Raw genomic sequence first — 25,000 nt, 5'->3', positions numbered from 1 at the left:
AAATACCATTAGAATTTAACATGAAATATATTTAAATTGCAAAAATCTATTGATAGAAGTAAAAAAATAAAATATAATATATAAAAAAAAAAAAAAACATCATTATATATATATATATATATATATATATATATTGTATATATTTATATATACTTATTAAATGATCTAGTTTTTTCAACCTTAGGATGATGAACATATAATAATACGAAAAAAATAATGAAGCATATGAATACAAAATATATGTATAAAATATACATTATAAATATATAATATATATCTTATAATTATATATATGTAGAATAATTTTATGAATTCTAATTTTATTATATATTTATTATTAATTTCTTTTTTTTATACTTTGTAAATTATATTACACTAATAAATAGTTTTATTTAACTATCAACTAAACATAACATAAATAAATAAATTATTGAATTATATTATATATATATAATATATTATATATATTCTTTTCAGTATTGAAAACTTAAAAAAAAAAAATAAAATAATAATACAAAAAAAAAAGAGAAACATAAAGATAAGGTTAAGCCAATAATAAATATTTAATTTTTTAATTATGAAACCATGAAATATTATCAAATGTTCAAATATATATATATATATATATATAATATATATATTAATTTGAAGGAGTAATATTGAATCCCTAATATTTTCTTTTCTTTCTTTGAGCATAAATTAATGTTATTGGGTATAATATATTATATTTCTTATAAGGTATATTTATATTAATAAAATCTCAATTAACATTTATGGGTTTATTTTATAAAGTGTAAGGATATAAATACATTTATGTTATTTCTTATATGTAACAATTATATATATAATAATCTTATAATTATTTTAAAGTTCATATAATTTAAATTCTTTATTCAACATTAGCACATAAGTATATTCTCATATATATAATATATGTTCTTGATATTACCTTTGTTTCAATTTTTGTTTTAATTATTATTAAAATAAAATAAAATAAAATTAAATGAAATGAAATATTTTTTTATAAACATAATATTATTTATATTAACCCCAAAAAAAAAAATAAAAATAAAAATAAAAATAAAAAAAATATATATATATATATTATATATATATCATTATGATGCATATATATATTAATTTTTTTATATATGCTTATATATTGTATACATATATATGTGCTAGTATAGATTCTTAAATGTGTATAAATATTTATATATTTTTTGTATATAATATATAAATTTTATTATTAAATAAGCAAATATAAAATATAATATATAATATATATATTTTATAAACCCTTTTTAATGTATTATTATTATAACCATTTCATTTAAGAAATTATTATCATTTTTTTTTGTTCTTAATAATTAAAATGGAAGAAGAATCTGAATAAATAATATTTCTGTGAATTTTAAAAAAAAAAAAAAAAAAAAAAAATATATATTAATATATATATTATATGTATATTACATATAGTTCATTATTGTGTGGAAGGAAAGAATAAATATCAATTAATATTTGAATTTTTTTGTTTTTTTTTTTTGGGGGTTTATATTATTATATATGTCAAGAGAGAAAAATTAAATGAATGATTATTATAAAACATACATATTGTGAGTACTTCAGGGTAAAAAAATAAAATATAATAAAATAAAAATAAAAAAAAAATATATAAATAAATATATTATATATATATATATATATATATATATTTATAAGAAGAGTGAAATATTTGAAATTTATAAAGTAGGAATTAATTAAAAGTCAAGTAACAAAAAATATATAGAAATATATCCAATTGATATATATAGATATTTGTATAATAATCCATACATGGGAAAATTAAATATATACTAAATAAATAAAAAAAAAAAAAAAAAAGAAAAGAAATATATATATATATATAAAATAAAATAATAATTAATGTTTCTATTCCTATTAAATTTATGATGATAAAATTAATATTTTTTGTACTTTTCCAAGTTTATATAATTTGTATCAAAAATGTGAAATCAGTAAGATTCAAAAATAAAATAAATAAATACATACACACATATGTACATATATATATGAGCATTTGATTTGTATATTTTGTTTTATCAGTTGACATTTTGAATACATATTTAAATATCATTTATTTCATTTTCCTGTCATTTTTTTTTTTTTTTTTTTTTTTTTTTCCTTTTAGGTTCATCATAAAAAATTTTTTACCATAAATCATGTCAATGTACCCATAAAAGTGCATACCAACCAACATAGAAAGTAAAAAATAAAATAAAAAATATATATATATCTATATATTTTTATGTATATAATATCACGTTTGTTATGAATAAAATTTATTTACATATATACATACGTATCCTATTTTTGTGCTAAAAGGTTCATTTTGTTTATTTGATTTTGTTTTTATATTATGTTATATATATTTTTTTTTTTTTCCATTTCATATGAACATTTTATAGATTGGGTTATATAGATTTGAAAAGAAAAAATAATGACGAAAAGAAACGAAACCCATTTGATAATAATTTATCTAAACAGAAATGTCCTTTGAGAAAAGTAACATTTAAAGGGTTAATGAAAGCTACTGGGATTTCTCTTCCTATTCTTTTTGGTAGTTTAATGTTATATAATAAAATAGCAAATGATAATAGTAATTTAAGTGCACCTGAAAAAGTGATGGGAAGATATTTATATAAACATAATAGTAAATTATTAATGAGTAATGCATTAGATAATGAAAGATCACAGAATATTATATATTATATAATAACTAATATATTTAACAATATAAGAATGTTTATAAATTTTTATTTGAATATAAAAAAAGTGAAATCTAAAGATATTTTAAAAGAATATACTATATTATTTTTTCATTCATATAATGTAGATAGATTTTTACAATCACGAAATATCAAAACATATTCAGAAAGACTTAAAGAAATGTATAAGAAAATTAATAAAAGTAATAATGTGAATGTTATATATATACCATTAGATAATAAATTAATGTTTAATATTAAACATTTTAGTAACATGAATAATTGGTATAGTGTTTTATTTCATGATAAAGAACATATATTAAAATTAATTAAGAAATATAATATTATGAATATACCTACAATGGTTTTATTAGATCGTAATATGAATATTATAAATGATAATGTTAATTATTTATTATTATATGATAATCAAGGTTTTCCATATAAACATGTTAATAACTTTACATATATTAACCATGTTTATGATAAAAATAATAATAAATATAACTTGAAAAATTTTAATTCAGATTATATTTTCTTCTATTTTAATAACAGTAAAGATAACAAAGAAGATATACAGACATTATTAAATATTAAAAAGAAATTAGCCAAAAAAAATATCAAAATGGATATCATTTTTATACGAGATATAGAAAGAAAAATCACACAAAATGAAAACAATCAAAAAAATATATCAGACACATCAAACCAAAAAGATCAAGAAGGTATTAGCAAGAATAATAATCAATTGAAAGTTGATGAAAAGGATAAAAACAATCTAAAAACCAAAGATAATCAAAATAATAATAATAATAGACAAGATATAGATAATAATGATACAACACATGACAATCAAAATAATAATATGCCTATGGAAGATTATCTAGATGATGTTTATTATCTAGGTAATTTAGAAAATAATGTTATATACAAGTTATTATTATATGATATATTCGATGTTACTTTTAAACCTGTTAGTATCTTAGTAAATAAAAAAGGAAATTTATTAAACAAATATATTAATGTTAGTAAAAAAGAAAATGAAATAACCTCTTTTATTTTAAATAATCATAAAAGTTTAAATGAAAAAGTGAATGAGAAAAATTATTTATTCAAATACAATAATATTACTAGTATGAATAATTTAAATGCATTTTCACCCATATTTATTTTATTCAGTGATAAAATAGATCTAGATTTATTAAAACAATATAATGAATTAATCGAAGAATATAATAAAAACAGAAAAGGAAAAAAAATTAATTTCTATTTCTTACCAAACCAGGAAAAAAAATATGATCCTTTAAAAAAATTATGTTCAATTAATAATACAACAGAAATGGTTATATTAGATTTATTTAATCAAAAATTATATAAAGAAAATGTAAATAATATTAATATTATAAGAAAATTAGAAAATGGAAAATATATTATTGATAAAGAAAAATTTTTCAACTTTGTAAATAAATATTATGATGAGGAATTATATGCTTCTACAATTGAATTAACAAAAGAATCACCATAATAATAATATTGTCATTATGAAATGCTTTATTTATAATATTTTTATAATATCAATCTAAAATATATGTATTATCATAATTTTATTTTTTTATTTTTTATTTTTTCCTTTTTTTTTTTTTTTTTTTTTTAATATATAATTATAAATCTTTATAAATTTTTATAACATTTGTATTGTTTATATGTTCATTTGGCTTTATAATATAATATATATATATATATATATATATATATATATATATAGATATACATTTTTTTTCATATTTCGTCTTAAAAATATCATATAAATATTATATGTATATATAATATTGATTACTACCCATAATCATATACTTTTATACACATATTATGTAATATTCATTTTATTATACTTTTTAATTGTGTTTATTTTATAGACATATCAAAAGTTATTTTGATTTTATATATAAACAAAACTTTTTTGGTTTTATTTTAAATTAATATAAATTTAAATAAATAAATAAATATATATATATAGTAATATATTTTAATTATTAACAAGTCAGATAAAATTATTAGTTGTTGGAATAAAGTTTTTTTTTTTTTTTTTTTTTTTTTTTTTTCAATTTAACAAAAAAAACAAAAAGAATAGCAAAATTGAAATATGATGAAATAAATTAAAATAAATTATATAATAAAATATATGCACACCGCATTGATCATTTTAAAACTGTTACGTTTAAAAAGAAAATTTTATAAATCATAAAAAAAAATAAATAAACAACATGTATATATATATATATATGTATATATATCCATCTTTATGTATAACTTTTCATTATGTTATCCCTTTGACCTTTTTTTTTTCTTTCTTTTGTTTTTCTTTATCTTTATATTATAGGTCTTCATTCTTTTTTTACTTTTTTTTCGATTGGATTTAAAAAAATGTGTACTATTGGTTAGATTTGTATATTTTGATGTTTTGGATGTAGACGAAAACATTTTATCAATATCATCCATATTTAAAAGTCTATCATATTCATCTTTTGTAATTTTTTTTTTTTTTAATTTTTTGTATAGATTTTCTTCATAAAATAAAGAATCGATTTCATTTTCTTCTATTTCTCTTTGTTCATGTTTTCTCTGGACAATAGTTTTTCTTTTTTTCTTTTTTTGCATTTTTATTTCATTTCCTTTTTTTTTTTGTTCTTGTGTTGTTATATCAATTTTTTTTTCTTTCAAATGTTCTTGTCTTTTCTTTTCCTTTTCTTGATTTTTGTATGGTATTTGAAATGACTGAATGTTTATTTTTTGGAAATTTTTTATTTGAGATTTCTCTTTAAACTTGGGAATTTTTATCAAGCTGAATGCATAACATAGGTGTGTTAAATTTAATTTATTGAATGAAAAAATAAATTTTAATTGATGGTTTTTATAAAATTCTATATAGGATAAAAAGGCTTTCGTTGAGAGTAAATATATTTCTCTATTTTCTATGACAAAAAAAGTTATATATTTTAAAAAGAACATGACCAATTTTTTATTTAAAATTAATAAGTTATTTATGTTTTTTTTTGTTTGTTCTCCTTTTTGTATTTGTATATTTTCCTTTTTGTCATTTTCTATATGTTTTTTATCATATAAAATTTGAGGATATATATTAAAAAAAGAGTTCTTATTTAATCTAATCTTAATTTTTTTTTCATTCTCATTATTTTCGATCATTTGTAAAGCATCTTTATTTATGATATCCTCGCTTTCTAATAATGTCTTTTCAAAATTAATCATATGTTGAAACATGTTTGTTTTTTTAAAATTCACAACATGAACATTCTTATTTTTTAAAAAGTATATATATTCTTTTTCTTCTTTATTTAGAAAGATAATATTTTTACCTGTTTTATCAAATCTTCCAGTCCTACCACTTCTATGAATATATGTCATATTTTTATTTGCTACATCGTAGTTTATAACCCAATGTATATCCATATTTATACCCCTGCTTATAATATCTGTACAAAAAATAATTTTCTTTTCATTATTTATATTTCCTTTTTCTTTGTTCTTTGTATTTTTCTTTGATACATATGTATTAATAATTTTATTATATGTGGCCACTCTTTTTTTATCTTTCATTTTTCTATGTATTTTTAAAAAGTTAAAATTATTTTTCTTTTCCCCTATGTATTTGTTCATATAACAAATGAGTTTTATAAAATTAGCCATATCTGTGTCACTAAATATATTATTATACTTTGAGTTCAGTTGGAATATATAATCAATATTATTATTCACACTGATATTATCTATATTTTTATTATGTTCATTTTGTTTATTCCCTTTTTTTGGTGTATTAAAAATATTTTTGAATAAATGAAAAAAGAATTCAACACATAAACATGTAGGGAAAAATATTATAACCGTCTCATTATCATTAACGATGGTATTTAAAAATTTAAATAAAAACAATGCTTTATCTATATTTCTTAATATAATATAATAGTTTTCTATACCATCAGGCATTTCATATGTATTTATTACATTTGATGAATTATCTTTTTTATCTGTATTAATACATTTTATAAAATTTTTTTTTTTTACTTGAAATAAATTATATACATTTTCTTCTTGTAAACATGTTGCACTACAAATACATGTTGTATACTCATATGTTTCTATATTTTTTATAATATTTTCCATATAACTAATATAACTATCTTCTAATAATTTATCTCCTTCATCCAATACAAAATATGTTAATTCCTTTGTATTAAAATATTTATTATTATATTCATTTAATAAAGAACATAATTTCCCTGGGGTTGATATTATTATTTGATATCTCTCATTTTTTAATATTTCATTTTCTATAATTTTTATGTCCTCACTAATTTTAACCGCCCCTCTAAAAAGTAGACAATTAATAAAAAAGTTTTCTTTCGTTAATATATTGTTATCATCTATATTATTATTTAAGGTATGAGAAATATAAAATCTGAGGAAGAATAAAAATTTATTTAATAAATTATAAATTTGTATGCATAATTCTCTTGTTGGTGTTATTATAATGGCTTGTACATTTAGTAATTTTTTTTTTTTTTTTTTTTCACCATTAATATTATGTGATTTGTTCGTTTGATTATTTGTATGGGTATTTATTTCCTTATATTTGTCTTTATTTGTTTCGTGCTTGTCATCCTTATAGTTACCATTACATGTTGTAGAAGAAGTAATATTTTTTAAATCATCCTTTCTAATATATTCTTCCTTATTATTATTATTATTATTTTGAATATTTATTTCATCCTTTTTAATTATATTGACTTGATTATCACTTGTTGGCTCGTTATATGCCATAGTCTTATTATCATTTTGATTTGTTTCAACTTTTTTTGATATATCCATTTGGTTTGTATTCCTTAACATATTATGCGTATATAAAAGAAAGTTGCCTATATCTATATCTACGTCTATATATGCATTTTTTTTTTCTATATTTATATTTTCAACAGATTTATATATACGTTCAATTTGATCCTTATTATATGCAACTGTGTCATTAACACTTTTCTTGTTTAATAACTCATTCTTTTTTATAAACTTATCATCATATGGATATAATTTATTTCTATGATTTATTAAATGTTGTAATATAGGTATAACAAAACATAAGGTTTTACCACTCCCTGTTTGTGAATGTAATAAAACATTTTCTTTATTTATTAAAGGAGGTATGGTTTTCTTTTGAATATTAGCACAAAAAAAATATTTCTGAATATATAATGAAAATATTATTGATTCATCTAATTTAAGTTCATCAAATGGATGTTTCTTTTTTTCCTCTTCACCCATATTTTTTTTTTTTTTTTTTTTATCCCGTTGGTAATAAATATACCATGGAAATGATATGAAATATTTAAATATTAAATATTAAATATTAAATGGGTTTTATTATTTTATTATTTTATTATTTTGGTTTTTTTTTAAAATAATATAGGAAAATAAAATTATATATATATATATATATATATATATATATATTAATTGTGAATAATAATTATGTTTTAAAAATTCTATATTTCATTAAAAGAAAATAATTTCTTTTTTTTTTTTTTTTTTTTCTACATGTTTTAATAAGTATATAGAATGGCTTAATATATAATAAATCGAATATATATTTATATTCCCTTTTTACTTAAATTATAGGAAATAATAAAAATTAATTGTTATATAATATATTATATATGGGTTTGTATTTTTATATTAAAAAAAAAAAAAAAAAAAGAAAAGAAAAGAAAAAACAACAAGTCCATTATTATATATATATTATATATAATACATAGTATATTTAATTTTTTTTATATAAATATGTAGGCACTAGGGAAATATAAATACAAAAAAAATAAATATTAATTTTCTTTAGGCCATAAAAGTTAAAATATAATTATATCTATATATTATATATATTTTGTAAATGATTAAAAATTTATGAGAAAAGATTATATATAATAATATTAATAATTATGTGTTTGTTTGTTTTTTATATCCATATAAACATAATATTTATATATATATATATATATTTATATATTTCATAAATGAAATAACATTATTATATTTTATTATTATATTATATAAAAAGCTTTAGCACAAAGTTGTATTTTATTTTGTTTTCTGAGCTATTTATTATATTGTATTTAAAATATATAATATATTTATTTGTATATTTATAGTTTCTTATTTTTTTAAGGAACAATATATCAAAAAAATTATTATAGCTAAAAAGAAAAAAAAAGTTCTTCTCTTCTTTCTTTTTTCCTATAGGTTTTTCTATTATTGTCTAAATATATTTGAAGAGAATGACAAATAATATCACCAAAAGGAACAACATAAATATATATGTATATATATATATATATATATTAATATTTGAAGTAATCAAAAAAAAAAATAACTCCATCTATTATATACATATATATATAATAATATTTATGGTTATTTAAAAAAAAAAATGGGGGAAGGGAAATTTTCTTAATTCAATACGTTTTAGAAATAATAATGTTTTTAAATGTTACTATAATGATTTACACAAAAAAAAAAAAAAAAAAAAAAAAAATAATATATACTATAAATATATATATTATTTCTTTTAAACTTGTTTAATGTATAATTTATAAAAAAAAATTATCTCAAAATTTACATTTCACACCATAATAAAAAAAAAATAAAGATATTTACAAAATAAATAATTTTCCCTTTAATAATATTTATGAACAATATTGAATATATTAAAATTATAATATTAGAAAAATATATATTTTTAATATATTTTTCAATAATTATTATATAAATATATAAAATTTTTTTTTTTTTTTTTTTTTTTTGTGTAACATAGGTAAAATGATTTTAGTTATATATATATATGTATATATATATTTATATATGATGTATAATATCTTTTTATTTTTATTTAATTTAATTTTTTTTTTTTTTCCTGGTTAAATAAAAAAAAAATTAACATATATATATAATATATATATATATATATATATATATAATATACTGTATAATCATATATGCTATAATTTTTTTTCTGATTCATTTTAATATATATCAAAAAGACATGTTTTTTACGCTTGATAAAAACTAAAGTGAACAATATAAATATTTTATATTACAATTTAAAAAGGAAAAAATCGCATTGTACACATTTAGATATATAATTCTATTTTAAGGCCTAATATTAAATTAAAAAAAAAGAAGAAAACAAAAAAAAATAAATAATAAATAAAAATAAATATGTTTTATACATTCCTCTATTATTTTATATATAATAAACCATATATTTTTTATTATCTTTGATATTTCATTTTTGCTTTTTTATCAAATGATTATATATATATATATATATATATATATATATATATATATATATATATACATTTATATATATATTAAATATATAATACATAGTTATGTATTTGTGAGAGAAAAAAAAAAAAAATAAAATAAAATAAGTATAAATTTATATTAAGGAATCATTTAAATTCATTTCACTTAATATGCATACTTTCATATCATTTATTTAGTGTATTCATCATTTCTTTAACACTATTATATAATTTTCATCTTTTCACCATCTTTATTATATTTATATTACATTTTAGTTTCCTCCCTTTATCATCTTGTTTTAATTCCTCTTTTTTTTTTTTTTTTTTTCTTTTTTTTTTTCTGAATATTAAATATGACTTTTATATAAGAGGCATTTTCATAATGCTTATCAATGTGATTATTTTTTTTTTCTATTTTTAATATATTTATTATTTTGTATACATTTTATAATTTTTACATTTCTTTAAAGCTTGTTTCATTTTTTGTTTTTTTTTTTTGTTTCTTTCGTTGTATTCCCCTGTTTGCTGTGTGTATTTTGAATTTTCTTTATATGAATTTTAAAAGTAACATTTTTCATTTTAAAAAGTATTCACCGATAAATAAGTTTAATTTTTCATATACTTGGATATAAAAAGGACAATATAATAAATATGCTCATATATTATATATATATATATATATATATATTTATTTATATATTAAATATATTGAAATATATTAATACACCTTTAGTATATACGTCTTCAAAGAAACATCAACGAACCCACTTTATTTTGTTGTGTTAATATTTTATTTCATTTTTCATATATAAACATATACATATATATATATATATATATATAAAGTATAAGTATATATAAGTATATATATTTACACATATTTGTTTTGTTTTTTTTTTTATTATTTTATTTATATTATATATATATATATATATAAATGGGATAATTTATATGTATATTTTTCAATTTTGTATTTAGCTGTATGGATAATTTGTAAATGAAAAAAAAAAAAAAAAAAAAAAAAAAAAAATTAAAAAAAAAAATTAGTACGTTAATTATCCAACCTATAAAAATATATAATAATAAAAAATATATATATTAATATACTTATGTAATATAAATATTTAGACAAAGGATGACGTTAAATAATTTGAAAAAAGTTAATACAAGAAATACACATTTAACCACACTTGATAACAATAATGAAAATACAATATGTGATATAAAAAATATAAATAGTATACAAAAAAACAAAAATAAAAACAAAGTAAACACAGAAATGAACAATAGATGTAATACATACAGAAGAAGTGTGAGATTATTGAATAAAGAAAAAAATACGAATTTATCAAATAATATACATCACTTATCTTCTAGTGACAAAATAAAAAATAATAAAAAGAATAATAATAATATTAAAAATAATAATAATGTGGTCTTTAATTTAAAAGAACGTAATTTTATAAAATCTTCAGAAAATGAGAAAAGTAATAAAACGATATTAAAAGGAAGTAATAAAAAATTGTCTATAACTCATAATAATGGACATATTACTAATATTGTGAAGAAAAAAAATGATAAAGATTGTTCAACGAAATTGTTAAGTAATAGAACGGCTAGCCAAAAAACGACCATAAAAAATGACAGCAAGAGTGACAACAAAAATGACAACAAAAGTGACAACAAAAGTGACAACAAAAGTGACAACAAAAGTGACAATAACAGTGACACAAACACATGTTCAATAAGTATTGATAAGAAAAAAAAAAAAAACGATAGTGAAGAAATAAATGTAGATAATCATAGAAATAATAAAAATGTAAAGAAAAAAAAGGACAGAGATGAATTATATTTAAATAATGATGAAATAAAAAAAATAGATGATGAATATTTATTTTTACAAAGAAAGTTTAAGAAGCAAAAAATAGATAATACTGTTTTAAGTAAGAAGAAAAAATCACAAATTTTTAATAACATGGTTAAAGAATATATAAAACAAAATATTGAAAACAATATATATGTAGCAAATAATAAATTTAATTTATATAGCTATGGCACAGGAAATGCTTTATATTCTTTAGAAAGAATAAATTATAATAATGATAAAACAAATGAAGATAATACAAGGAAATTAAATGTAATATCAGAAATTATTGATGTAAAAAAACAAAAATTTATTATAGGTTCTTCTTATAGAAAATGTGATTTAGTAATAAAAGGAAATATAGAAAATGAACAATGTGAATTAATATGTAGGTGTGTAGAAAAGAATATTAATCGTACTAATGATAAAAATAGACAAATAAATAAATATAATTTATTTATTATAAATAAATCTTCTAATAATAGTAGTTTATTCTTGAATGATATACCTGTAGATATTGATCAAGTAAAAGATGAGGATTATATTTATTTAGGTATGGATGAAGAAGATAATAAAAATACAGCTAAATATATATATAAAATAAAATATAATAAACTAGCTAATATATTTAATATAAATAATATAAATAATACAAATAATCTTAATCATAATAAAGAAAATTCTTTAAAACTTTTATCTAAAAGCACAGAAAAAGTAGGAACAGCCAGTAAAATATTATCTAATAATTTTGTATTAAGTAATCAAATACCAACAATGAAAAATAAACAAACACAACAAGAAATAGGAGTAGAAGAAAAAGAAAAAGAAGAATTACATTTAAAATTAGAATTAGACATAGGAGAAAAATATGAAGAAAATAAAGAAAAATTCAAAGAAAAAGAAGAACCAGAAATATCAATAGTATTATTTCTAATTATTCCAAAAAAAAAAGAAGATATAAATGAACCCATTTATTATATAAATAATTTTAATACATTGACAAATACTTTAAATAGCACACCTAAAAAATTTCTAGATAATACAAAGACACCTGGAAAAAATATTTCTTCAGTTAATAAAACCATAAAAGAAGATTCACCAAATACTAGATTTAATGAAAGTATAAAAAAAATTAATAGAATTTGTCAAAGTAGAATTTCTCCATTAGGTATAAAGGATTCTATTAAAAAAGAAGAAAAAAATAAAGGTATTCTAAGAACCTCAAGTAATTCTAAAGAATTACCAGTTACCTTATTAAATGCATGTGTTGAATTATGTAAAGAAATAAATAAAAGTATAACTAAAGAAAATATTAAAATGAATAGTTCCTTTCCTAAGAGTACACCAATTCCTAATCATTCAAATTTGACCCCATCTAACAGATTATCTTATTTTCATAAGAACGAAGAAAATATCAGTGCACAAATAGACAAGGGACAGAAAAAAAATGAAAAAATTCAACTTTCAAGTATATATAATACATTTAATACAAATTTTGCTTCTAGTAATACTCCACGTTTGGATAGTAAAAAAAGTGAATACCCTCAGATGGAAAATAATAATAATAATAATAATAATAATAATAATATGAATGCTCACATTAATGAAGATCCACAATTTACTAGTAAAAAAAATAATAATTTATATGAAGAAACAGAAGAGAAAATAAATAAAGATCAGTCGATTTTGCAAGTATCAAATAATCAAGAATATAAACAAATGGAGGAACAAAATAATATAAAAAATAAAACAGATTGTGCAGAATATAATGAAACGTTATTAAATATAGATACAGAGGAGACTAATAGAATAAAACCTAATGATGACACAGACAATAATAATAATAATAATAATAATAATAATAATAATTGTAAAAATAATTTAGGTGAAGTAATTAATATTAATAGAAATAATGAATTAAAAGATGACAACATAAATATACATGAGAAATGTACTACTGAAATGGATCATTTCTATAACAAATCTAATTACGAAGAAATATATTTAAAAGAAAAAAATTGTTTAAATAATGAATTTCAAGATAATTTATTAGTAACTCCTATTAAAAATGATACGTTTTTAAATATGAATAATATGGAATATTATGATTGCAAAGAAGAAAAAATATTTAATATTGTATCTCATAATAATAATGATAATAGTGTTGTAAAACCATGTGATACAAATGATAATTTAAGAAAACAAGCAGAAAAAAATTTATACTCACTTTTATATTCTAAAAATTATGACGATTTATTATCAAATCATGATTATGTTATATGTCTTAAAAATTATGAAGGTATGGAACAATATGTAAAAGTAATTGGACAAATAAAAGTAAAAAGAAATGCATTCTTTACAGATATTAAGCATGAAATAGATTTAAAAATGCTTGATAATATTATTGAAATTAAAACATTAGATAAAATTAATTATTTTAATTCTAATAATATTTCTAATCCAAAATATTCTATTCATTTAAATGCATTTAATGATAAAATTGATGAAAATAAATTCCATGAATTGTCAGCTCTACATTTGGATTATATAGATCATACTAACTTTTCTCATATGTATACATCAGATTCTTTCGAACTCAAAAAAATGCTTTTTGTCAAATATTATGACAATTAATGGATATAAATAAATAATTATATATATATTTATATATATATATATATATATATATATATATATATATATTACATTTTTAATATGATCAATGTCTTTGAATGTAAATATGTATATATGCATATATATATATTTTATTTTTATATTTATAAACTTTTTAGTATTCCTTTTCTTTTAATATATATATATTATATGTTTTATTTGTATGTTTAATATATATGTATATATTTTTTCATCACAATTTTTCTATTTATAATTTTTTTATTTTATTTTATTTTATATTTTATTTTAATTTTTTATTTTATAAGCTTTAAAAAAAAAAAAAAAAAACATAAAAATGGAAAAATATATAAATATAAAAAACAAAAAAATAGGAAAAGAAAAAATTTCCTTTTTGATTTTAAGAAAATCGAATGAAGGTGATATTTCTTTTTTTTCAATGTATAATTATTTATAGGTTTTATATATTTATATAAATGACTTCACATATAAATAAAACTATAAATACAAATATATAATATATATATATATATAATATATTACATATATTTTATAATAGTAAGTTGAATTTTATAAAGAAAAAAAAAAATATATATATATATTTTTAATTTTTTACAACATATTAAAAAATATAAATAAAAGCTATTTATACAAAAATTATAGAAATGTTATTAAAATAAAACATTTGATATAGAAAAAGAAAATTAAGATAAGGAATATAATATATATATAATATATATATATATATATATTTATATTATATACATTTTGAAAATTGAGAGAAAAGAAAAAAAGAAGTAAAATATAGTTAAAATGATTTTTCCTTTTTAAAAATTTTAGAGCTTGAATTAAATCATTTTAAAGAAAAATAAAGAATATTATTATATATATATATATATATATATTTTTTTTTTTATATATATATTTATATATATATATATATATATTTTATATGTTGATGCCATTTAAATGATTTAGTAGAATTTAATTTTTCTTTTTATAATTTGGAAGAATAAAATATAGAATATAACATAAACAGCATGATAAATAATAAAGGGAAAATTGTTAAAACGAAAAGGATTAACAATAAAAATTATGGAAATATAAAAAAAAAAAAGAAGAAGAGATATGATAAATCTAAAAAGGATGTTAGTAATAATATAGATGAAAGATTGGAGTTACAAAAAAGAATTGATGAGACTTTAGATTTGATAGTAGAAGAAAATAAAAGAAAACAATATGAAGAGAAAATGAATAATGATTTGGAAAAAAATGAGAATGGTAAGAATTTTTTAAAAAGTGATAAGACAAATAATAATACATATGATGAAGATGAATTAAAAAATAATAAGAATAAAAAATATAAAAATAATTTAACAATTATTGATAAGAATGTATTAACATCTGCTGAATTTAAAACATTACCAATTAGTAAAAGAACATTAAGAGCATTAAATGAAAATAATTTTATATATATGACAAATATACAATATGTATCTTTACCTATAGTTTTATTAAATAAACATATATATGCTCAAGCACAAACTGGAACAGGTAAAACATTATGTTTTTGTATACCTTTAATTGAAAAAATGTATCGTAATAGTATTGATAATTATAATAAAATATTAGGAGGAATTATTATAACACCTACTAGAGAATTAGTATTTCAAATATTTGAAGTTTTAAATATGTTAAATAAATATCATAAATTAAATATATGTTGTGCAATAGGAGGAAAAAATGAAGAAAAGGAAAAATCTATTTTTAGTTATGCAAATATTATTGTCTGTACCACAGGAAGATTATTATATCATTTAGAAAATAATTATTATTGTAACTTGGATTATTTAAGTACATTAATTATTGATGAAATTGACAAATTAATAGATAAAAGTTTTTATGATAATTTAAAAAATATATTATTATATAAACCCAAAGAAAATTGTCAAATATGCTTATTTTCAGCTACTATTTGTAAATTCTTGAATGTTATATTAAATACCTTTCATATAAAAGACTACGAATATGTAAGTATAAATGATAATGATAAATATATAGAAAGTAATAATGTGAAACAAATATATATTGAATGTGATATATATGAAAAAATTAATTATTTGTATACATTTCTATTTTCAAAGAAAAATAAAAAAGTTATTGTATTTTTTTCTACTTGTAAACAAGTAAGATTTATGTATGAAGTTTTTAAAAAAATCAAAGTAGGTGTTATGAAATTTTTACAACTTCATGGTAAATTAAAACAAACTTCTAGATTAAATACATATCACTTCTTTTCAAAAAAGAAAAATTTTGTTTGTTTATTTACAACTGATATTGCTTGTAGAGGATTAGATTTTTCATCCATTGACTGGGTAATCCATTTTGATTTTCCAGATAATATTGAAACGTTTATTCACCGTTCAGGTCGAACAGGTAGATTTACTAATATGGGGAATAGTCTTATATTTTTAACAAAACAAATTGATAATAAAAAATTATTCTTAAATGTTCTTAAAGATAACAATATTTTTATTAAAGAAAAGTTTATAAATAAACAGAAATTGTTTGATATAAAAAATAAAATACATTCATTAAATGCTGCTTTTGTTGATATTAAACACTTAGCAAAAAAAGCATTAATCATATATTTGAGACATTTATATATTGTTATGAAATTTAAAGATATAAAAAAAAAAATTGATTTAAACGAGCTAGCATATGCTTATGGTCTTATTGAATTTTCTGAAGATATGATGAACGAACTTAATATAAATGATGAAAAGGACATACAAGTGAAGAAAAAAAAATCAAGATTAGAAAAATTCCTAGAAATTTTGAAAAATAAAAAAGCACTAAAAAAAAAACAAAACCAAGAAGAAAAAGATAATAATATAAAGGATGAAAAAGAATATGAATATGAATATGAGAATGAACAAGGACATCAAATATATGATGAAGAACATGATAATTATATGTGTGAAAAAAAGAGAGTTTTAAAGGATATAAGTCATCTAGATCAAAATGATGAAGATGATTTATTTATTCAAAAAAGAGTTGAAATAAAAGATGACACACCAATTATGTTGCCCACGAAAAAAAGAAAGAAAAGAGTAAAAGTCGCTAAAACGTTAAGTAATAGCATATTATATGATGATAGTGGTAATGAAATAAAAGATGATAATGTGAAATTTAAAATTTTGGTAAATGAATTAAATCAAAATGAAGATCATGATATGGAAGAAGACACACACTATTATTATGATGATAATAATAATAATAATAATAATACTAGTGATAGTAATAGGTATGATCAAAGAACGTATATTGAATCTTTGAAAGAAAAAATACAAAGAGATAATGAAAAAATAAAAATTAGTAAGTTAAGGAAAAAAGAAGACTTTATTTCAGATAGGAAGAAGCATGAAGAAGATCTATCATCTACAGAGAATATCGATCCTAGTGATAATGAAGATAAGGATGACTATGAGTATAAAGAAAGCAGTAAAAGTGATAATGAAAATTATAATGCAAGTGAAAATTTTGATAAAAATAAGAGGAACATAAGTGAAAAATGTGATCCAACAGGTAAAATGACAATTTACATATATATGATTATTATAAAAATGTACATGAAATAATATACATATATATAAATATATATATGTTTATTATATATATATATATATATATATATATATTTATTTTTTATTTCAGATGATATATCCGATTTGGAAAACAAAGTAATGATGTTTTTATAATGGACATATTAATGTGATATATGTATTTCCCCCTTTTTTATAGAAATAAAATATATAATTAAAAAAAATTTACTTATCTTTTTTTTTTTTTGGTATAATAACAATTATAATTTTTTCCCTACATAATATATATTTTCTTATTTTTTGGTTTGTTTTAAAACATATTCTTCTTTTTTTCTCAATATATATATATATATATATGTAATATTGTATGACTAAAATATACTTAATATTTTAAGCTTTTAAGTTAAAACTTATGATAAAAAAATAAAATTAAAATGATGAAAATGAGAAATGGTATTTTAATTTTATTTTTTTTATTATTGTACTGCTTTATATAAAATTGTTACATTATTTAATAAAACTAATTTATATATATATATATATATATATATATATATATATAATTTTTATATATATTCTTTTTAAAAAATGAAAAAAAAAAAAAACATATAATATATATAATAATTTTAATATATTTTGTATTTATTTTTTATAATTAATTAGATATATATTAATTGTTAATACGTTAATTTTAACATATCAAAAAAAAAAAAAAAAAAAAAAAAAATTAATTTAAAAATAATATTATATTATATATATATATATAATATAATATATTATATATTATATTACTTTGTTTATTTTTTGAGTAACCATTTTTATATATTTTACCCATATGCATATATTATATATTACATATTATATATGTCCGGCTACTGTTCTTTTTAAGTTCAGTAGCTGTCACATTCGTGGGACTGCATTTCGATGCGAAGGAATGGGATGCTATAATATTTCTGAGAATTTTCAATATCTTAAATATTCCCGCCTATCACAAGACGTCAGTTACTGAACGTGTTCTTCTGGAGAGAGAACATGTTGAAGTAATGATGAATCATGAACCGCCTCAGGCTGGAAACAGAGCAGGGTTAGTGATCGCTGACGTACGGTGTGAAGATTACGGTTGAATAAAGGGATATTTCAGAATCTCATAAGTATAATATGTACACCATTTTTTTTAACATAAAAAATAAAAAATATATATATATATTATATATATGTTATGCAAATAATTTGTATATGCATAAATATATATGTAAATAATAATTTATGTAATAAAATCATAATATTTTCGATTTTTTTTTTTTTTTTTTTCCTTACAACATAAAATTATATAATATAAAAAAAATATACATATATATATATATATATATATATAATATATATTTCATTTTATTCTTTTTGTTTAAATAGAATTAAAAGTTCAACTACTTTTGTACCTTTAAAACATAAACGCATAATTATGTTATTATATATATATAATTAATATAATAATAAATAATTTTTTATTATTCCTATTATTTTATTTTTCATTTTTTTTAAATCTAAAAGAAAATACATGGACATATTTACTTATTTCATATTCAAGGTGCTATAATCATGTTCATCAAGGGTTATAATTATAAGAGGAATATTAAAAGGATAAAGGTTGAGTTAATTAATCAAATGAAAACAAAGGTATTTTCTTAAATAAAGAAAATATACAATAAAATATTTACAAAAAAAAAAAAAAAAAAATGTTTTTGGTATTATATATATATATATATATATATATATATATATATATGTATATTTTTAATTCCTTTCATAAATTGTATAAACTTTATTTGTTATATATTTAAACTCATATTATATTAACATTTAATTTATATAAAACTTTATCATTATTATAATTCCTTTATTTGGTATTCTACGATTGTAATAATAAAATTATTTTTTCCTTTTTTTTTTTTTTTTATTAAAAGATTATGTTATGGTCGGATAAATTGTTATGCAAATAAAAATCATGTGATGTTTTAAATTAAAAAAAAAAAAAAAAAAAAGAAATTCAAAAAATAATACATAAAAAGAAATATATAATATATTTATTTTGTAAATAAAATGTAATTATATATATATATATATTATATATAATTAAAAATTTTATTATATAAAAAAAATGACTCATCACCTGGTGTTCCCGAGCGGTCTCCCACCTCAGTACTAGCCAAGCCTTACAGTGCTTAACTTCAGAGTTCTGATGGGATCTGGTGTGGCCACTGTAGTATGAACGAGTCAATAGTATTACTATAATAGAATTCCATATTATAATAAAAAAAAGATTTTATTAAATAATAAGAAAAAAAAAAAAATAAAATGAAGACCTTAAAATTGAATAAATATATATATATCATATACATATATTTTCTAAAAAAAATATATTTTATCTGAAAATGAACATTTTTGTAGTACTCTATTATAATATGCACTTTTTCATTTATAAGTTCTAACATATTCCAAAAATATTTACAAAATTATATAATACTCATTCATTTATACATGAAAATCAAAAAAATATATATACATATTTACATTTGTGTTTATTAAAAAATAAGATATGTTTAATATCATATATTTAAAATCAATATTTATTTTTTATTGACGCTTCTTTTCACCTTATTAACGAACACTATAAAGTATTTTAGTTATTATAATTAAAAGTACATAATTTTTTTTATTTTGATAAAAAAAAAAAATAATACTACAAAAAATAGTAGTATAGAAAAAAAGGAATTGTAATTTTTGATATTCTTAAAGTATTTATTTTAAGAATACTATATAATATATATAACATGAATAAAAAAAAAAATATTATTCCCGATTTTTTAATTCTTACGAAAACCCAGTAAACATAAATATATGATAAATTTTAAAATTGGTCATATTAATTTTATTTTAATATTTTATTAAAATTAAAAAATATATAAATTATTTATAATAACATATATATTTTTTTTTATATAAAAAAATATAAAAAATTTTTTATAAAAAAATGACTCATCACCTGGTGTTCCCGAGCGGTCTCCCACCTCAGTACTAGCCAAGCCTTACAGTGCTTAACTTCAGAGTTCTGATGGGATCTGGTGTGGCCACTGTAGTATGAACGAGTCAAAAGTATTACTTTACTAAAATTTAATATTCATATTTTTTTAAAATGATTTTATATAAAAGAGTTTATAATAATATATTTAATAAGTTCCTATCATTTATTATTTAAAATTAACATTTATTTTTTTTGGTATTCTTAATACATATACATTTTAAAAAAACATCCTATTATTTAAATTTATTGAAAATATTATTTCAATAAAAAAAAAAAAAAAAAAAAAAAAAAGGAATTCAAAATTTTATATATTATAATATTATCATATTTGCATATTATATATTATTTGTTTGAATATAGTATTATATTCATACGAATGTTAAATGCTAATATAAGTGCTCTATTATTGCATATAAATTGGGTTAAGGGAACTATTATTTTTATTTATAATAAAAATATAATTTTTAATTATATATTTATTGAAGGAAAAGGAAATAATAAAAATTAATAAGCATTTATTATTAATAAATTTATGAAATATTATTTTTAGAAATATATATCATTAATATTATTATATATTTAAGGAAAAAAAAATTTATTATATAAAAAATGACTCATCACCTGGTGTTCCCGAGCGGTCTCCCACCTCAGTACTAGCCAAGCCTTACAGTGCTTAACTTCAGAGTTCTGATGGGATCTGGTGTGGCCACTGTAGTATGAACGAGTCAATATTATTATTTTACTAAAATTTTATATTCATATTTTTCTATATTTACAATAAATTTTTTTTTTTTTAATATACATATGTATAAATATATTCCTTTCTAAATAAACTAAACAAAAAAATATATATATAATATTTAAATGTATATATTATATTTATAAATTTTCATTTTTTCTTTTAATACTTTATATATATAGATTATTTTAATTATTTATAATGATATATATATAGATATAATATATTAAAAAAAATATTCTCTTTGTGAATTTAAAAAATCATAAAAATATTTTATATATTAAATTAATATAAATTATTATTTAAAATAATATAGAACCTAATATATTATATTTTATTCATCTTTATATTATAAAATATTTTCATTTAATGAATTTAATAAAACTAAGAACTCTTATTCTGATTGTTTAATTTCTTTTGTTAAAGTTATAATGTATAAATATAAATACTTAAATTAAAAGAAACAATATATTTTTTTTATGTGTATGTAAAAATATTTAAATGAAGACATTTTTTTAATTTAAGGTTTTAAAATATAAAGGTATAATCTATATGTTTGAAAAGTGACAAATTTACACAAATTGTTTGAATGTAATTAGATTTAACATAATAATAATATATGCATCCATTATAAATAAAATTAAGGATATATCAAGAATAATCATATTTTTAATAAAAACATCTAAAAAGATATGTTTCTATATAAATTAAGGTATTTTTTTTTTTATGAATAAAAATGATGATAACAAATATAATTATATTTTCATTTATTATAAAATAAAAATTCTCAGTGATTTTTAAATTGAATATTATGTTTTGTAAAGATATATTTCTTTCTATACTTTTAAAAGAATAAAAGTACAAATAAAGTTGTACTAAATTCTTTGTAATATTTTTTTGTGTATTAGGTTAATAAAAAAAAAAAAAACATTAATTTTTAAAATTGTATTTATGTGCTATATTCTGCATAATAACTATTTATATATTATATAATTAATGAAAAAGCAGTTACTGAATTTATTTATAAAATATAAAAATTGCTTTACCTTATTTATTTAATATATTTTCTTTTAAAAATGTTAAAAGTGGGCTACTCCGGGAATCGAACCCGGGACCTCTCCCACCCTAAGAGAGAATCATACCACTAGACTAAGTAGCCTCAACTTATTATGTATTCATTTTATAATATGAATATCTGCTTTTAATATTCATTTTTAATATAAATATTAATGGGAAAATAATATACAACAAATAAAATAACATGATAATTTATATTTTAATATTGATAATAAAAATATATACATATGAATATATAATTATATTATTTCTTGAGTACATATATAAGAATAATAAGGAAATTAATATATTTTTATATATTTAGAATAAATTTAAATAAAACATTAATTATGATTCTATACACTTACATAAAAAAAAATTATTATTCCATAAAATATTTCCCCCCCCAAAAAAAACAAAAAAAAAAAAAAAATTAATACGTGCGTTAAATTATTTTTTTATATATCCTTCTTTATTTTTATTTTTTTAATTTTATATATGTTTTATGAAGAACTATATATATATTGTGTATTCTTTTACAAAATTATTAAATAGTGAAAATAAATGACACATAATATGAATAATAGAGGATTTATAGATATATATATATATATGCAAATCTACATATTTTAATACAGGGTAAATGTAATAATAACATGATGAAAATCTTTAAACATTTTAAGAATAAGAATGTATTTATAATATTGTTTTTTCTGTTATCTTATTTATTATCATAATGAATAATAATAATTACAATATATAATATATTTGTTAACATAAAAAAAAAGTATTTAATTTAATTGTACCAAAAAATAAAATAAAATAAAAGAATAAAAAAAAGAATAAATAAAAATAATATATATGCAAGTATATCTCCTTTTTGTAAAGCTAAGGTTGATAATAACCATTGTGAATACAAAAATGATGATACTAAAAATTGTTACGAAAGTATTTTTTCTACAAATACATGTAAGGGTATTATGTTTTTGCTTTCAGGATCAACAAATTTTTTAAATCTTCTATAATCATTTTCAGTTAAAATATCACTCATAGTAATAACTAAATGAACTAATGCGTCAACTGATATACTTCCATTGTTATTTTTATCCATTTTTTTTAAGGAATTAGTAATTCTTTCTTTTGGTGTGTGTGGCCCTAAATGTTTCTTAGCTATTTTAACATAATCATTCATTGAATAATTTGCCCCACTTTTATTTTCCATTAGAGAATAATCAGATTCTACTCCAAGGAATCTTAAAGCATATAACAATTCATTGGATGAAATATGTCCATCAAAATTTATATCTGCTAAAAGGAAGGATTCTTTTATTTGCTTATCTACTATGTGCATTTTGATAAAATTGAGATATTTTGGTCCAATAATATTGAATTGAAAAAAAATAAAAAAAAATAAAAAAAAAATTAAAGGAATATTAAATATATGTATTTTTCTTTTATAATATATATATAATAAATATTTGCAATATTTAATATAATGCTAATTTTAAATATAGTGAAATAAAATTCGAAACTTATTTTTACAAAAAATATATTTATATGAATATAATATAATATTATTTTGTACAATGGAAAATTCAAATGAATGTTTTCTTTCTTTCTTTTTCTTTCTTTTTTTTTTTTTTTATGAAATTTGCTACATACATTTTAGTTATATTAGCTAGTCTATTTTTTTTTTTTTTTTTTTTTTTTTTTTTTTTTTTTTTTTTTTTTTTTTTTTTTTTTTTTTTTTTTTTTTTTTTTTTTTTTTTTTTTTTTTTTTTTTTAAAAAAAAAATAAAAAATAAAATTTTTTTTTTTTTTTTTTTTTTTTTTTTTTTTTTTTTTTTTTTTTTTTTTTTTTTTTTTTTTTTTTTTTTTTTTTTTTTTTT

The 25,000-nt window shown here is 17.2% G+C and overlaps 5 protein-coding genes and 5 non-coding genes across 10 annotated transcripts; 4 read left to right on the top strand and 6 right to left on the bottom strand.

Moving 5' to 3' along the window:
* Nucleotides 1-1,949: 1,949 nt before the first annotated feature.
* On the top strand, nucleotides 1,950-4,293 carry PGSY75_1419200 (putative thioredoxin-like protein; the record flags this gene model as incomplete). Its single annotated transcript, XM_018787892.1, has 3 exons — nucleotides 1,950-2,018; nucleotides 2,192-2,265; nucleotides 2,469-4,293. 3 exons carry the CDS (start codon nucleotides 1,950-1,952, stop codon nucleotides 4,291-4,293), a joined length of 1,968 nt encoding a protein of 655 aa, XP_018639264.1.
* Nucleotides 4,294-5,090: 797 nt separating this feature from the next.
* On the bottom strand, nucleotides 5,091-8,099 carry PGSY75_1419100 (putative ATP-dependent RNA helicase; the record flags this gene model as incomplete). Its single annotated transcript, XM_018787891.1, has 1 exon — nucleotides 5,091-8,099. The coding sequence occupies one exon, from the start codon at nucleotides 8,097-8,099 to the stop codon at nucleotides 5,091-5,093; it is 3,009 nt and encodes a 1,002-aa protein (XP_018639263.1).
* Nucleotides 8,100-11,273: 3,174 nt separating this feature from the next.
* On the top strand, nucleotides 11,274-14,636 carry PGSY75_1419000 (hypothetical protein; the record flags this gene model as incomplete). Its single annotated transcript, XM_018787890.1, has 1 exon — nucleotides 11,274-14,636. The coding sequence occupies one exon, from the start codon at nucleotides 11,274-11,276 to the stop codon at nucleotides 14,634-14,636; it is 3,363 nt and encodes a 1,120-aa protein (XP_018639262.1).
* Nucleotides 14,637-15,673: 1,037 nt separating this feature from the next.
* Nucleotides 15,674-18,394, top strand: PGSY75_1418900 (putative DEAD/DEAH box ATP-dependent RNA helicase; the record flags this gene model as incomplete). Its single annotated transcript, XM_018787889.1, has 2 exons — nucleotides 15,674-18,221; nucleotides 18,351-18,394. The coding sequence occupies 2 exons, from the start codon at nucleotides 15,674-15,676 to the stop codon at nucleotides 18,392-18,394; spliced, it is 2,592 nt and encodes an 863-aa protein (XP_018639261.1).
* Nucleotides 18,395-19,104: 710 nt separating this feature from the next.
* Nucleotides 19,105-19,406, top strand: PGSY75_1418800. The gene has a single exon (XR_001974559.1).
* Nucleotides 19,407-20,391: 985 nt separating this feature from the next.
* On the bottom strand, nucleotides 20,392-20,512 carry PGSY75_1418700. Its single transcript, XR_001974558.1, has one exon. It is a non-coding gene; the product is annotated as a 5S ribosomal RNA (ribosomal RNA).
* A 754-nt stretch (nucleotides 20,513-21,266) lies between these two features.
* On the bottom strand, nucleotides 21,267-21,385 carry PGSY75_1418600. The gene has a single exon (XR_001974557.1). It is a non-coding gene; the product is annotated as a 5S ribosomal RNA (ribosomal RNA).
* A 541-nt stretch (nucleotides 21,386-21,926) lies between these two features.
* PGSY75_1418500 lies at nucleotides 21,927-22,045 on the bottom strand. Its single transcript, XR_001974556.1, has one exon. It is a non-coding gene; the product is annotated as a 5S ribosomal RNA (ribosomal RNA).
* Nucleotides 22,046-23,143: 1,098 nt separating this feature from the next.
* On the bottom strand, nucleotides 23,144-23,215 carry PGSY75_1418400. The gene has a single exon. It is a non-coding gene; the product is annotated as a tRNA-Pro (tRNA).
* Nucleotides 23,216-24,052: 837 nt separating this feature from the next.
* On the bottom strand, nucleotides 24,053-24,463 carry PGSY75_1418300 (putative calmodulin; the record flags this gene model as incomplete). The annotated part of the gene is made up of 1 exon (XM_018787888.1): nucleotides 24,053-24,463. One exon carries the CDS (start codon nucleotides 24,461-24,463, stop codon nucleotides 24,053-24,055), a length of 411 nt encoding a protein of 136 aa, XP_018639260.1.
* Nucleotides 24,464-25,000: the final 537 nt, after the last annotated feature.

This window comes from Plasmodium gaboni, chromosome 14 (genome assembly GCF_001602025.1).
Source record: "Plasmodium gaboni strain SY75 chromosome 14, whole genome shotgun sequence".
Classification (NCBI taxonomy): Eukaryota; Apicomplexa; class Aconoidasida; order Haemosporida; family Plasmodiidae; genus Plasmodium; species Plasmodium gaboni.
Note: the sequence above shows the minus strand (reverse complement) of the source record. Positions and strands in the feature narration are given on the sequence as shown.